General features: G+C 41.0%; 1 protein-coding gene across 5 annotated transcripts in view; it reads right to left on the bottom strand.

Annotated features, from left to right (window-relative positions):
- The window catches only part of LOC129863576 (protein TANC2-like), a 589,624-nt gene that overhangs the window by 23,517 nt on the left and 551,713 nt on the right, over nucleotides 1-14,394 (bottom strand). For all 5 annotated transcript variants that reach the window (XM_055935646.1, XM_055935654.1, XM_055935661.1 and 2 more), the window contains 3 exons: nucleotides 3,763-3,999; nucleotides 2,214-2,402; nucleotides 1,790-1,910 (listed from right to left, as the gene is read on the bottom strand). In XM_055935646.1, coding sequence (XP_055791621.1) covers nucleotides 1,790-1,910; nucleotides 2,214-2,402; nucleotides 3,763-3,999 — 547 coding nt within the window. The remainder of the gene's footprint in view (nucleotides 1-1,789; nucleotides 1,911-2,213; nucleotides 2,403-3,762; nucleotides 4,000-14,394) is intronic.

Below are 14,394 nucleotides of genomic sequence, written 5' to 3'. Positions count from 1 at the left end.
ACACCACTGCACTGTTTACCTGATATCAGCCAGTCGCTGTCTGGCGCAGAAACAGAGCAAATATCTGTGTGTGTGTCTGTCCCTCTCTCTGTGTAACTATGACCTCACTGCATTTGAGTTCAGCTTGGAACATACATGACCAAAAGTATGTGGACACCTGCTCGTTGAACATCTCATTCCAAAACCATGGGCATTAATATTTCTGTATGGACCTCGCTTTGTGCAAGGGGGCATTGTCATGCTGAAACAGGAAAGGGCTTTCTCCAAACTGTTGCCACAAAGCTGGAAGCACAGAATTGTCTATAACTAAGGGGCCAAGCCCAAACCATGAAAAACAGCCCCAGACCATTATTCCTCCTCCACCAAACTTTACAGTTGGCACTATGAATTGGGGCAGGTAGCATTCTCCTGGCATCCGCCAAACCCAGATTTGTCCATCGGACTGCCAGTTGGTGAAACGTGATCTCATCACTCCAGAACATGTTTCCACTGCTCCAATGGAGTCCAATGGTTGCTATCTTTACACCACTCCAGCCACCGCTTAGCATTCGCTCATGGTGATGTTAGGCTTGTGTTAGGCTGCTCGGCCATGGAACCCCATTTCATGACGCTCCTGACGAACAGTTCTTGAGCTGCCGTTGCTTCCAGAGGCAGTTTGGAACTCGGTAGTGACTGTTCTAAACCGAGGACAGACGGGCTTCAGCACTCGACGGGCTTCAGCACTCGACGGGCCAGTTCTGTGAGCTTGTGTGGCTTACCACTTCCGTTGTTGCTCCTAGACGTTTTCACTTCACAATAACAGCACTTACAATTCACGGGGCAGCCCTAGCAGGGCAGAAATTTGACAAACTGACTTGTTGGAAAGGTGTCATCCTATGACGGTGCCAGGTTGAAAGCCACTGAGTTCTACAGTAAGGCCATTCTACTGCCAATGTTTGTCTATGGAGATTGCACGACTGTGCGCTCAATTCTATACACCTGTCAGCAACGGAAATGGTTGAATAACCAAATCCACTAATTTTAAAGGGTGTCCACATACTGCTTTATATATAGTGTATGTGGGCCTTCTTCACTATGATTCTCTCTCTCTGTAGTGATCTAAACTCTTATGGTAAACAAGTACAGCAAGCATCCCTTCCTACAGTATGTCTAAGCAATCATGACATCCATCCACATCTCAGCTTAAGCCCAGACTAAGCATCGGCTTACAATTCAAGTGTCAAACCTAAAGCCACTGAGGCATAATGATTCCCCCTAAGGAAGCAGCACTGTCAGATTCAATGAGATCTGCTTTAGCTGACATCGGCATAGCAGTTGTTTTGACGGTGGCGGAGGAGGAACTACATTAGAGCCGTCAAATCCACCAGCGGCTCCTAGCATTATACCGAAAGCGGACATTGGCTAAATGGAGTCACGTTAACAGAAATCCCATGCAGCCTTGTTTGAACACTGGCATGTGAGATGTGATCTTCACCTCCATTAGGCTGATAGAAATCCTCATTATTTTGTTTAATGATTTTCAATTTGAGTCATTATTTCTATATAGCCTACACTTTCTCTTTCTGAACTTCTAAGGCTAGTGAGACGGATGTGGCTTCATGACAATGATCAAAAGAGCAGCTGCTCACCGATTTGACAGTTTCACCTCTAACAGCACCAAAACATAATTTATGCGGGTGTTGGCTATCGCCGGTTAACGCTTGACCTAGGCCCAAACCTCCACAAGGCTGCGGACTATATCTGAAGACCTTTTTAACAAGCACAGGATGAGAAGCTGTAGCTGTAGTACCTGTCTCTCCCCACAGGGTGTCAATGTTGTTAATCTGAGCTCGTTCCACCTTCTCCTCATCCTTCTCATCCTTCTCATCCTTACCATCCTTCTCTGGCAGGTCCAGCAGGTAGGACACAATCTGGTTGAAATAATGATACATTTTACACTTCCAAAAAAAAAAAAAACTGAAAAATCACTTGTTATTGTGAGCGGCATACAATACTGGTAGTATCTCAGAGGGATAAACAGTCCACACACTGCAGGGAAATTACGGGAAAAAAATCAAAAAAATCACATACTAAAATCCTAGCTGTAGAAAACTTTCAGCTGAGTAAGTAAGGTTGGTGTCAAGCATTATGCTAATAGCAGGAGATGAGCAGAGGAGAAATGATGAAGCTACAGCATCCCCAGGTCAGGAGATTCTCAGCGAGGAAAGGCCTACCTCTGTGTATCCCATGCTAGCTGCAGCGATGAGGGCTTGCTGGACAGCGTGGCTCTTGCAGAAGGCTCCTTGTTGTTGTGGTTGTCCCATGGCCCAGTCCCACTGGATGAGGAACTTGACCACATCCATCTGGCCCCTGAGAGCTGCATGCACCACGGCACACTGACCATTATTATCTAGGTGGTCCACCTGTTGACGGACACACACATACAGAAGCACACATAAAGTTGGTATATCCCCATTCGTCCTCAGATGATAGATGAAGATTAAGATAGATAGAGGTTAATCTACAAACAAACTGTCCTCTTCTCTCTCTCTTCCCTCATCCTCTCCCCTATCTCTCTCTTCTCTCTCTCTCTTCCCTCCCTCCTCTCCACTGTCTCTCTCTTCTCTCCCTCTCCCCCTCCTCTCTTCTCTCTCTAATCTCTTCCCCCTCTCTCCCTCCTCTCCTATCTCTCTCTTCCCTTCCCCTCTCTCCCTCCACTCCCCCCTCACTCTTCCCCCTCTCCCTCTTTCTCCCTCTCTGTCCCGCCTCTCCCCCTCTCTCTTCCCTCCCCCCTCTCTCCCTCCACTCCTCTCTCACTCTCTTCCCTCCCCCCCTCTCTCTTCCCTCCCCCTCTCTCTCTTCACTCCCCCTCTCTCTCTTCCCTCTCTCCTCTCTCTCTTCCCTCCCCCCTCTCTTTCTCCTCTCTCCTCTCTCTCCTCCCTCTCATCTCTCGCTCTCTTCCCCTCTCTTCCTCCACTCCCCCTCTCTCTTTCCCCTCCCCCTCTCTCTTCCCTCTCCCATCTCTCTCTTCCCTCTACCCTCCCCCCCCTATCTCCCTCCTCTCCCCTCCCCCCTCCCTCTCCTCTCGCCCTCCTCTCCATCTTCCATCTTCCCTCCCCCTCCCCCTCCTTTCTCCTCCCCCTCACCCTCTCCCCTCCCTCTCCTCTCTCCCTCATCATCTCCATCTTCCCTCCCCCTCACCCTCCTCTCCCCTTCCCCTCTCTCCCTCTCTCCTCTTTCCATCTTCCCTTCCTCTTCCTCCTCTCTCTTTGTTTCCTCCCCCTCTCTCATCTGTCTCCCTCCACTTCCCCTCTTCCCTTCCCTCTCGTTCCTCTACCCTCTCTCCCTCCTCTCTTCCCTACCCCTCTCTCCCTCCTCTCCCCTCTCTCTCTCTTCCCGACCCCCCTCTCTCTTCCCTACCCCCCCTCTCTCCCCTCTCTCTCTCTCTCTTCCCTGCCCCTCTCTCTCCTCTCTTTCTTCCCTCCCCCTCTCTCTTCTCTCTCTCTCTTCCCTCCCCCTCATCTCTCCCACTTACCTCCCCCTCCTTCCACTCCCCCCTCTCTCTTCTCTTCACCATCCCTCTCCCCCTCTCTCTTCCCTCTCCTCCTCTCTCTTCCCCCTCTCTCTCTCTCCCCCCTTCCCCTCTCTCCTTCTACTCCCTTCTCTCTCTTCCCTGCCCCTCTCTCTCTCCTCTCTCTTCCTCCTCTCCCCTCTCTCTCTTCTTTCCCCTCTCTCTCTCCCGCCTCTTCCCTTTCCCCTCTCTCCCTCCTCTTCCCCTCTCACCTTGGCTCTCCTTAGACACAGTGTAGTGACTATAGCCATGTGTCCCCCGGAGGCAGCATAGCCCAGTGGGGTGAGACCGCTCTCTGAAGGCTGGTCTACAGAGGCCCCATACTCCAACAGGAGCCCCACCATGTCTATGTAACCCAGGAAGGCATGCACACACAGCACTGGGGCATTGTTCAACACCTCCGTCCGGTAGTTCACGTTGGCACCGCCGAGCATCAGCAACCGGCTCACCTGGGCACAGACAGGTTTTACACGGTGTTATAGACAGACAAACTGTATAGAAAGTACATTTAATTTGTCAGTAGGAACAGCCCTTCAGGCGATTCACCTGGTTTGGAATACACTGCAGTTGGTTGGCCCCATGTCAGAGGGAGAGCTGAAACCCCGATGAAAGCAGCAAATGTTGGTATATACGGAGCCAAGCTTTCATTTTTAAAGGGTAAAGCAGTAAGTTATCTTGATGTTAGGAGTGTAGGTGTAAAGCAGTAAGTTATCTTGATGTTAGGAATGTAGAGGATAAAGCAGTAAGTTATCTTGATGTTAGGAGTGTAGAGTGTAAAGCAGTAAGTTATCTTAATGTTAGGAGTGTAGAGTGTAAAGCAGTAAGTTATCTTGATGTTAGGAATGTAGAGTGTAAAGCAGTAAGTTATCTTGATGTTAGGAGTGTAGAGGGTAAAGCAGTAAGTTGTCTTGATGTTAGGAGTGTAGAGGGTAAAGCAGTAAGTTATCTTGATGTTAGGAGTGTAGGTGTAAAGCAGTAAGTTATCTTGATGTTAGGAGTGGGGGGTAAAGCAGTAAGTTATCTTGATGTTAGGAGTGTATGTGTAAAGCAGTAAGTTATCTTGATGTTAGGAGTGTAGGTGTAAAGCAGTAAGTTATCTTGATGTTAGGAGTGTAGAGGGTAAAGCAGTAAGTTATCTTGATGTTAGGAGTGTAGGTGTAAAGCAGTAAGTTATCTTGATGTTAGGAGTGGGGGATAAAGCAGTAAGTTATCTTGATGTTAGGAGTGGGGGATAAAGCAGTAAGTTATCTTGATGTTAGGATTGTAGAGGGTAAAGCAGTAAGTTATCTTGATGTTAGGAGTGTAAAGGGTAAAGCAGTAAGTTATCTTGATGTTAGGAGTGTAGAGGGTAAAGCATTAAGTTATCTTGATGTTAGGAGTGTATGTGTAAAGCAGTAAGTTATCTTGATGTTAGGAATGTAGGGGGTAAAGCAGTAAGTTATCTTGATGTTAGGAGTGTAGAGTGTAAAGCAGTAAGTTATCTTGATGTTAGGAATGTAGAGGACAAAGCAGTAAGTTATCTTGATGTTAGGAATGTAGAGGACAAAGCAGTAAGTTATCTTGATGTTAGGAGTGTAGAGTGTAAAGCAGTAAGTTATCTTGATGTTAGGAGTGTAGGTGTAAAGCAGTAAGTTAACTTGATGTTAGGAGTGTAGGTGTAAATTAGTAAGTTATCTTGATGTTAGGAGTGTAGAGGGTAAAGCAGTAAGTTATCTTGATGTTAGGAGTGTAGGTGTAAAGCAGTAAGTTATCTTGATGTTAGGAGTGTAGGTGTAAAGCAGTAAGTTATCTTGATGTTAGGAGTGTAGAGTGTAAAGCAGTAAGTTATATTGATGTTAGGAGTGTAGAGTGTAAAGCAGTAAGTTATCTTGATGTTAGGAGTGTAGGTGTAAAGCAATAAGTTATCTTGATGTTAGGAGTGTAGGTGTAAAGCAGTAAGTTATCTTGATGTTAGGAGTGTAGAGTGTAAAGCAGTAAGTTATCTTGATGTTAGGAGTGTAGATGTAAAGCAGTAAGTTATCTTGATGTTAGGAGTGTAGAGGGTAAAGCAGTAAGTTATCTTGATGTTAGGAGTGTAGGTGTAAAGCAGTAAGTTATCTTGATGTTAGGAATGTAGGTGTAAAGTAGTAAGTTATCTTGATGTTAGGAATGTAGAGGGTAAAGCAGTAAGTTATCTTGATGTTAGGAGTGTAGGTGTAAAGCAGTAAGTTATCTTGATGTTAGGAGTGGGGGGTAAAGCAGTAAGTTATCTTGATGTTAGGAGTGGGGGGTAAAGCAGTAAGTTATCTTGATGTTAGGAGTGTATGTGTAAAGCAGTAAGTTATCTTGATGTTAGGAGTGTAGGTGTAAAGCAGTAAGTTATCTTGATGTTAGGAGTGTAGAGGGTAAAGCAGTAAGTTATCTTGATGTTAGGAGTGTAGGTGTAAAGCAGTAAGTTTTCTTGATGTTAGGAGTGGGGGATAAAGCAGTAAGTTATCTTGATGTTAGGAGTGGGGGATAAAGCAGTAAGTTATCTTGATGTTAGGATTGTAGAGGGTAAAGCAGTAAGTTATCTTGATGTTAGGAGTGTAAAGGGTAAAGCAGTAAGTTATCTTGATGTTAGGAGTGTAGAGGGTAAAGCATTAAGTTATCTTGATGTTAGGAGTGTATGTGTAAAGCAGTAAGTTATCTTGATGTTAGGAATGTAGGGGGTAAAGCAGTAAGTTATCTTGATGTTAGGAGTGTAGAGTGTAAAGCAGTAAGTTATCTTGATGTTAGGAATGTAGAGGACAAAGCAGTAAGTTATCTTGATGTTAGGAATGTAGAGGACAAAGCAGTAAGTTATCTTGATGTTAGGAGAGTAGAGTGTAAAGCAGTAAGTTATCTTGATGTTAGGAGTGTAGGTGTAAAGCAGTAAGTTAACTTGATGTTAGGAGTGTAGGTGTAAATTAGTAAGTTATCTTGATGTTAGGAGTGTAGAGGGTAAAGCAGTAAGTTATCTTGATGTTAGGAGTGTAGGTGTAAAGCAGTAAGTTATCTTGATGTTAGGAGTGTAGGTGTAAAGCAGTAAGTTATCTTGATGTTAGGAGTGTAGAGTGTAAAGCAGTAAGTTATATTGATGTTAGGAGTGTAGAGTGTAAAGCAGTAAGTTATCTTGATGTTAGGAGTGTAGGTGTAAAGCAATAAGTTATCTTGATGTTAGGAGTGTAGGTGTAAAGCAGTAAGTTATCTTGATGTTAGGAGTGTAGAGTGTAAAGCAGTAAGTTATCTTGATGTTAGGAGTGTAGATGTAAAGCAGTAAGTTATCTTGATGTTAGGAGTGTAGAGGGTAAAGCAGTAAGTTATCTTGATGTTAGGAGTGTAGGTGTAAAGCAGTAAGTTATCTTGATGTTAGGAATGTAGGTGTAAAGTAGTAAGTTATCTTGATGTTAGGAATGTAGAGGGTAAAGCAGTAAGTTATCTTGATGTTAGGAGTGTAGGGGTAAAGCAGTAAGTTATCTTGATGTTAGGAGTGTAGAGGGTAAAGCAGTAAGTTATCTTGATGTTAGGAGTGTAGAGGGTAAAGCAGTAAGTTATCTTGATGTTAGGAGTGTAGAGGGTAAATCAGTAAGTTATCTTGATGTTAGGAGTGTAGGTGTAAAGCAGTAAGTTATCTTGATGTTAGGAATGTAGAGGGTAAAGCAGTAAGTTATCTTGATGTTAGGAGTGTAGAGGGTAAAGCAGTAAGTTATCTTGATGTTAGGAGTGTAAAGGGTAAAGCAGTAAGTTGTCTTGATGTTAGGAGTGTAGAGGGTAAATCAGTAAGTTATCTTGATGTTAGGAGTGTAGGTGTAAAGCAGTAAGTTATCTTGATGTTAGGAATGTAGAGGGTAAAGCAGTAAGTTATCTTGATGTTAGGAGTGTAGAGGGTAAAGCAGTAAGTTATCTTGATGTTAGGAGTGTAGAGGGTAAAGCAGTAAGTTATCTTGATGTTAGGAGTGTAGGTTTAAAGCAGTAAGTTATCTTAATGTTCGGAGTGTAGTTGTAAAGCAGTAGGTTATCTTGATGTTAGGAGTGTTGGTGTAAAGCAGTAAGTTGTCTTGATGTTAGGAGTGTATAGGGTAAAGCAGTACGTTATCTTGATGTTAGGAGTGTAGAGTGTAAAGCAGTAAGTTATCTTGATGTTAGGAGTGTAGGTGTAATGCAGTAAGTTATCTTGATGTTAGGAGTGTTGGTGTAAAGCAGTAAGTTGTCTTGATGTTAGGAGTGTAGGTGTAAAGCAGTAAGTGATCTTGATGTTAGGAGTGTAGAGGGTAAAGCAGTAAGTTATCTTGATGTTAGGAGTGTAGAGGGTAAATCAGTAAGTTATCTTGATGTTAGGAGTGTAGGTGTAAAGCAGTAAGTTATCTTGATGTTAGGAATGTAGAGGGTAAAGCAGTAAGTTATCTTGATGTTAGGAGTGTAGAGGGTAAAGCAGTAAGTTATCTTGATGTTAGGAGTGTAGAGGGTAAAGCAGTAAGTTGTCTTGATGTTAGGAATGTAGAGGGTAAATCAGTAAGTTATCTTGATGTTAGGAGTGTAGAGGGTAAAGCAGTAAGTTATCTTGATGTTAGGAGTGTAGAGGGTAAAGCAGTAAGTTATCTTGATGTCAGGAGTGTAGGTTTAAAGCAGTAAGTTATCTTAATGTTCGGAGTGTAGTTGTAAAGCAGTAGGTTATCTTGATGTTAGGAGTGTTGGTGTAAAGCAGTAAGTTGTCTTGATGTTAGGAGTGTATAGGGTAAAGCAGTACATTATCTTGATGTTAGGAGTGTAGAGTGTAAAGCAGTAAGTTATCTTGATGTTAGGAGTGTAGGTGTAATGCAGTAAGTTATCTTGATGTTAGGAGTGTTGGTGTAAAGCAGTAAGTTGTCTTGATGTTAGGAGTGTAGGTGTAAAGCAGTAAGTTATCTTGATGTTAGGAGTGTAGGTGTAAAGCAGTAAGTTGTCTTGATGTTAGGAGTGTAGGTGTAAAGCAGTAAGTGATCTTGATGTTAGGATTGTAGAGGGTAAAGCAGTAAGTTATCTTGATGTTAGGAGTGTAAAGGGTAAAGCAGTAAGTTATCTTGATGTTAGGAGTGTAGAGGGTAAAGCATTAAGTTATCTTGATGTTAGGAGTGTATGTGTAAAGCAGTAAGTTATCTTGATGTTAGGAGTGGGGGGTAAAGCAGTAAGTTATCTTGATGTTAGGATTGTAGAGGGTAAAGCAGTAAGTTATCTTGATGTTAGGAGTGTAAAGGGTAAAGCAGTAAGTTATCTTGATGTTAGGAGTGTATGGGGTAAAGCAGTAAGATATCTTGATGTTAGGAGTGTAGAGTGTAAAGCAGTAAGTTATCTTGATGTTAGAAGTGTAGAGGGTAAAGCAGTAAGTTATCTTGATGTTAGGAATGTAGAGGACAAAGCAGTAAGTTATCTTGATGTTAGGAGTGTAGGTGTAAAGCAGTAAGTTATCTTGATGTTAGGAGTGTAGGTGTAAAGCAGTAAGTTATCTTGATGTTAGGAGTGTAGAGTGTAAAGCAGTAAGTTGTACTGATGTTAGGAGTGTAGAGTGTAAAGCAGTAAGTTATCTTGATGTTAGGAGTGTAGAGGGTAAAGCAGTAAGTTATCTTAATGTTAGGAGTGTAGGTGTAAAGCAGTAAGTTATCTTGATGTTAGGAGTGTAGGTGTAAAGCAGTAAGTTGTCTTGATGTTAGGAGTGTAGGTGTAAAGCAGTAAGTTATCTTGATGTTAGGATTATAGAGGGTAAAGCAGTAAGTTATCTTGATGTTAGGAGTGTAAAGGGTAAAGCAGTAAGTTATCTTGATGTTAGGAGTGTAGAGGGTAAAGCATTAAATTATCTTGATGTTAGGAGTGTATGTGTAAAGCAGTAAGTTATCTTGATGTTAGGAGTGGGGGGTAAAGCAGTAAGTTATCTTGATGTTAGGATTGTAGAGGGTAAAGCAGTAAGTTATCTTGATGTTAGGAGTGTAAAGGGTAAAGCAGTAAGTTATCTTGATGTTAGGAGTGTAGGGGGTAAAGCAGTAAGTTATCTTGATGTTAGGAGTGTAGAGTGTAAAGCAGTAAGTTATCTTGATGTTAGGAATGTAGAGGACAAAGCAGTAAGTTATCTTGATGTTAGGAGTGTAGGTGTAAAGCAGTAAGTTATCTTGATGTTAGGAGTGTAGGTGTAAAGCAGTAAGTTATCTTGATGTTAGGAGTGTAGAGTGTAAAGCAGTAAGTTATCTTGATGTTAGGAGTGTAGATGTAAAGCAGTAAGTTATCTTGATGTTAGGAGTGTAGAGGGTAAAGCAGTAAGTTATCTTGATGTTAGGAGTGTAGGTGTAAAGCAGTAAGTTATCTTGATGTTAGGAATGTAGGTGTAAAGTAGTAAGTTATCTTGATGTTAGGAATGTAGAGGGTAAAGCAGTAAGTTATCTTGATGTTAGGAGTGTAGGGGTAAAGCAGTAAGTTATCTTGATGTTAGGAGTGTAGAGGGTAAAGCAGTAAGTTATCTTGATGTTAGGAGTGTAGAGGGTAAAGCAGTAAGTTATCTTGATGTTAGGAGTGTAGAGGGTAAATCAGTAAGTTATCTTGATGTTAGGAGTGTAGGTGTAAAGCAGTAAGTTATCTTGATGTTAGGAATGTAGAGGGTAAAGCAGTAAGTTATCTTGATGTTAGGAGTGTAGAGGGTAAAGCAGTAAGTTATCTTGATGTTAGGAGTGTAAAGGGTAAAGCAGTAAGTTGTCTTGATGTTAGGAGTGTAGAGGGTAAATCAGTAAGTTATCTTGATGTTAGGAGTGTAGGTGTAAAGCAGTAAGTTATCTTGATGTTAGGAATGTAGAGGGTAAAGCAGTAAGTTATCTTGATGTTAGGAGTGTAGAGGGTAAAGCAGTAAGTTATCTTGATGTTAGGAGTGTAGAGGGTAAAGCAGTAAGTTATCTTGATGTTAGGAGTGTAGGTTTAAAGCAGTAAGTTATCTTAATGTTCGGAGTGTAGTTGTAAAGCAGTAGGTTATCTTGATGTTAGGAGTGTTGGTGTAAAGCAGTAAGTTGTCTTGATGTTAGGAGTGTATAGGGTAAAGCAGTACGTTATCTTGATGTTAGGAGTGTAGAGTGTAAAGCAGTAAGTTATCTTGATGTTAGGAGTGTAGGTGTAATGCAGTAAGTTATCTTGATGTTAGGAGTGTTGGTGTAAAGCAGTAAGTTGTCTTGATGTTACGAGTGTAGGTGTAAAGCAGTAAGTGATCTTGATGTTAGGAGTGTAGAGGGTAAAGCAGTAAGTTATCTTGATGTTAGGAGTGTAGAGGGTAAATCAGTAAGTTATCTTGATGTTAGGAGTGTAGGTGTAAAGCAGTAAGTTATCTTGATGTTAGGAATGTAGAGGGTAAAGCAGTAAGTTATCTTGATGTTAGGAGTGTAGAGGGTAAAGCAGTAAGTTATCTTGATGTTAGGAGTGTAGAGGGTAAAGCAGTAAGTTGTCTTGATGTTAGGAATGTAGAGGGTAAATCAGTAAGTTATCTTGATGTTAGGAGTGTAGAGGGTAAAGCAGTAAGTTATCTTGATGTTAGGAGTGTAGAGGGTAAAGCAGTAAGTTATCTTGATGTCAGGAGTGTAGGTTTAAAGCAGTAAGTTATCTTAATGTTCGGAGTGTAGTTGTAAAGCAGTAGGTTATCTTGATGTTAGGAGTGTTGGTGTAAAGCAGTAAGTTGTCTTGATGTTAGGAGTGTATAGGGTAAAGCAGTACATTATCTTGATGTTAGGAGTGTAGAGTGTAAAGCAGTAAGTTATCTTGATGTTAGGAGTGTAGGTGTAATGCAGTAAGTTATCTTGATGTTAGGAGTGTAGGTGTAAAGCAGTAAGTTGTCTTGATGTTAGGAGTGTAGGTGTAAAGCAGTAAGTTATCTTGATGTTAGGAGTGTAGGTGTAAAGCAGTAAGTTGTCTTGATGTTAGGAGTGTAGGTGTAAAGCAGTAAGTGATCTTGATGTTAGGATTGTAGAGGGTAAAGCAGTAAGTTATCTTGATGTTAGGAGTGTAAAGGGTAAAGCAGTAAGTTATCTTGATGTTAGGAGTGTAGAGGGTAAAGCATTAAGTTATCTTGATGTTAGGAGTGTATGTGTAAAGCAGTAAGTTATCTTGATGTTAGGAGTGGGGGGTAAAGCAGTAAGTTATCTTGATGTTAGGATTGTAGAGGGTAAAGCAGTAAGTTATCTTGATGTTAGGAGTGTAAAGGGTAAAGCAGTAAGTTATCTTGATGTTAGGAGTGTATGGGGTAAAGCAGTAAGATATCTTGATGTTAGGAGTGTAGAGTGTAAAGCAGTAAGTTATCTTGATGTTAGAAGTGTAGAGGGTAAAGCAGTAAGTTATCTTGATGTTAGGAATGTAGAGGACAAAGCAGTAAGTTATCTTGATGTTAGGAGTGTAGGTGTAAAGCAGTAAGTTATCTTGATGTTAGGAGTGTAGGTGTAAAGCAGTAAGTTATCTTGATGTTAGGAGTGTAGAGTGTAAAGCAGTAAGTTGTACTGATGTTAGGAGTGTAGAGTGTAAAGCAGTAAGTTATCTTGATGTTAGGAGTGTAGAGGGTAAAGCAGTAAGTTATCTTAATGTTAGGAGTGTAGGTGTAAAGCAGTAAGTTATCTTGATGTTAGGAGTGTAGGTGTAAAGCAGTAAGTTGTCTTGATGTTAGGAGTGTAGGTGTAAAGCAGTAAGTTATCTTGATGTTAGGATTATAGAGGGTAAAGCAGTAAGTTATCTTGATGTTAGGAGTGTAAAGGGTAAAGCAGTAAGTTATCTTGATGTTAGGAGTGTAGAGGGTAAAGCATTAAATTATCTTGATGTTAGGAGTGTATGTGTAAAGCAGTAAGTTATCTTGATGTTAGGAGTGGGGGGTAAAGCAGTAAGTTATCTTGATGTTAGGATTGTAGAGGGTAAAGCAGTAAGTTATCTTGATGTTAGGAGTGTAAAGGGTAAAGCAGTAAGTTATCTTGATGTTAGGAGTGTAGGGGGTAAAGCAGTAAGTTATCTTGATGTTAGGAGTGTAGAGTGTAAAGCAGTAAGTTATCTTGATGTTAGGAATGTAGAGGACAAAGCAGTAAGTTATCTTGATGTTAGGAGTGTAGGTGTAAAGCAGTAAGTTATCTTGATGTTAGGAGTGTAGGTGTAAAGCAGTAAGTTATCTTGATGTTAGGAGTGTAGAGTGTAAAGCAGTAAGTTATATTGATGTTAGGAGTGTAGAGTGTAAAGCGGTAAGTTATCTTGATGTTAGGAGTGTAGAGGGTAAAGCAGTAAGTTATCTTAATGTTAGGAGTGTAGGTGTAAAGCAGTAGGTTATCTTGATGTTAGGAGTGTTGGTGTAAAGCAGTAAGTTGTCTTGATGTTAGGAGTGTATAGGGTAAAGCAGTACGTTATCTTGATGTTAGGAGTGTAGAGTGTAAAGCAGTAAGTTATATTGATGTTAGGAGTGTAGAGTGTAAAGCAGTAAGTTATCTTGATGTTAGGAGTGTAGGTGTAAAGCAATAAGTTATCTTGATGTTAGGAGTGTAGAGGGTAAAGCAGTAAGTTATCTTGATGTTAGGAGTGTAGGTGTAAAGCAGTAAGTTATCTTGATGTTAGGAGTGGGGGGTAAAGCAGTTAGTTATCTTGATGTTAGGATTGTAGAGGGTAAAGCAGTAAGTTATCTTGATGTTAGGAGTGTAGAGGGTAAAGCTGTAAGTTATCTTGATGTTAGGAGTGTAGAGGGTAAATCAGTAAGTTATCTTGATGTTAGGAGTGTAGGTGTAAAGCAGTAAGTTATCTTGATGTTAGGAATGTAGAGGGTAAAGCAGTAAGTTATCTTGATGTTAGGAGTGTAGAGGGTAAAGCAGTAAGTTATCTTGATGTTAGGAGTGTAGAGGGTAAAGCAGTAAGTTATCTTGATGTTAGGAGTGTAGGTTTAAAGCAGTAAGTTATCTTAATGTTCGGAGTGTAGTTGTAAAGCAGTAGGTTATCTTGATGTTAGGAGTGTTTGTGTAAAGCAGTAAGTTGTCTTGATGTTAGGAGTGTATAGGGTAAAGCAGTACGTTATCTTGATGTTAGGAGTGTAGAGTGTAAAGCAGTAAGTTATCTTGATGTTAGGAGTGTAGGTGTAATGCAGTAAGTTATCTTGATGTTAGGAGTGTTGGTGTAAAGCAGTAAGTTGTCTTGATGTTAGGAGTGTAGGTGTAAAGCAGTAAGTTATCTTGATGTTAGGAGTGTAGGTGTAAAGCAGTAAGTTGTCTTGATGTTAGGAGTGTAGGTGTAAAGCAGTAAGTGATCTTGATGTTAGGAGTGTAGAGGGTAAAGCAGTAAGTTATCTTGATGTTAGGAGTGTAGAGGGTAAATCAGTAAGTTATCTTGATGTTAGGAGTGTAGGTGTAAAGCAGTAAGTTATCTTGATGTTAGGAATGTAGAGGGTAAAGCAGTAAGTTATCTTGATGTTAGGAGTGTAGAGGGTAAAGCAGTAAGTTATCTTGATGTTAGGAGTGTAGAGGGTAAAGCAGTAAGTTATCTTGATGTTAGGAATGTAGAGGGTAAAGCAGTAAGTTATCTTGATGTTAGGAGTGTAGAGGGTAAAGCAGTAAGTTATCTTGATGTTAGGAGTGTAGAGGGTAAAGCAGTAAGTTATCTTGATGTTAGGAGTGTAGGTTTAAAGCAGTAAGTTATCTTAATGTTCGGAGTGTAGTTGTAAAGCAGTAGGTTATCTTGATGTTAGGAGTGTTGGTGTAAAGCAGTAAGTTGTCTTGATGTTAGGAGTGTATAGGGTAAAGCAGTACGTTATCTTGTTGTTAGGAGTGTAGAGTGTAAAGCAGTAAGTTATCTTGATGTTAGGAGTGTAGGTGTAATGCAGTAAGTTATCT

Source organism: Salvelinus fontinalis, chromosome 1 (genome assembly GCF_029448725.1).
Source record: "Salvelinus fontinalis isolate EN_2023a chromosome 1, ASM2944872v1, whole genome shotgun sequence".
Classification (NCBI taxonomy): Eukaryota; Metazoa; Chordata; class Actinopteri; order Salmoniformes; family Salmonidae; genus Salvelinus; species Salvelinus fontinalis.
This window is presented reverse-complemented; position numbering and strand designations above follow the sequence as displayed.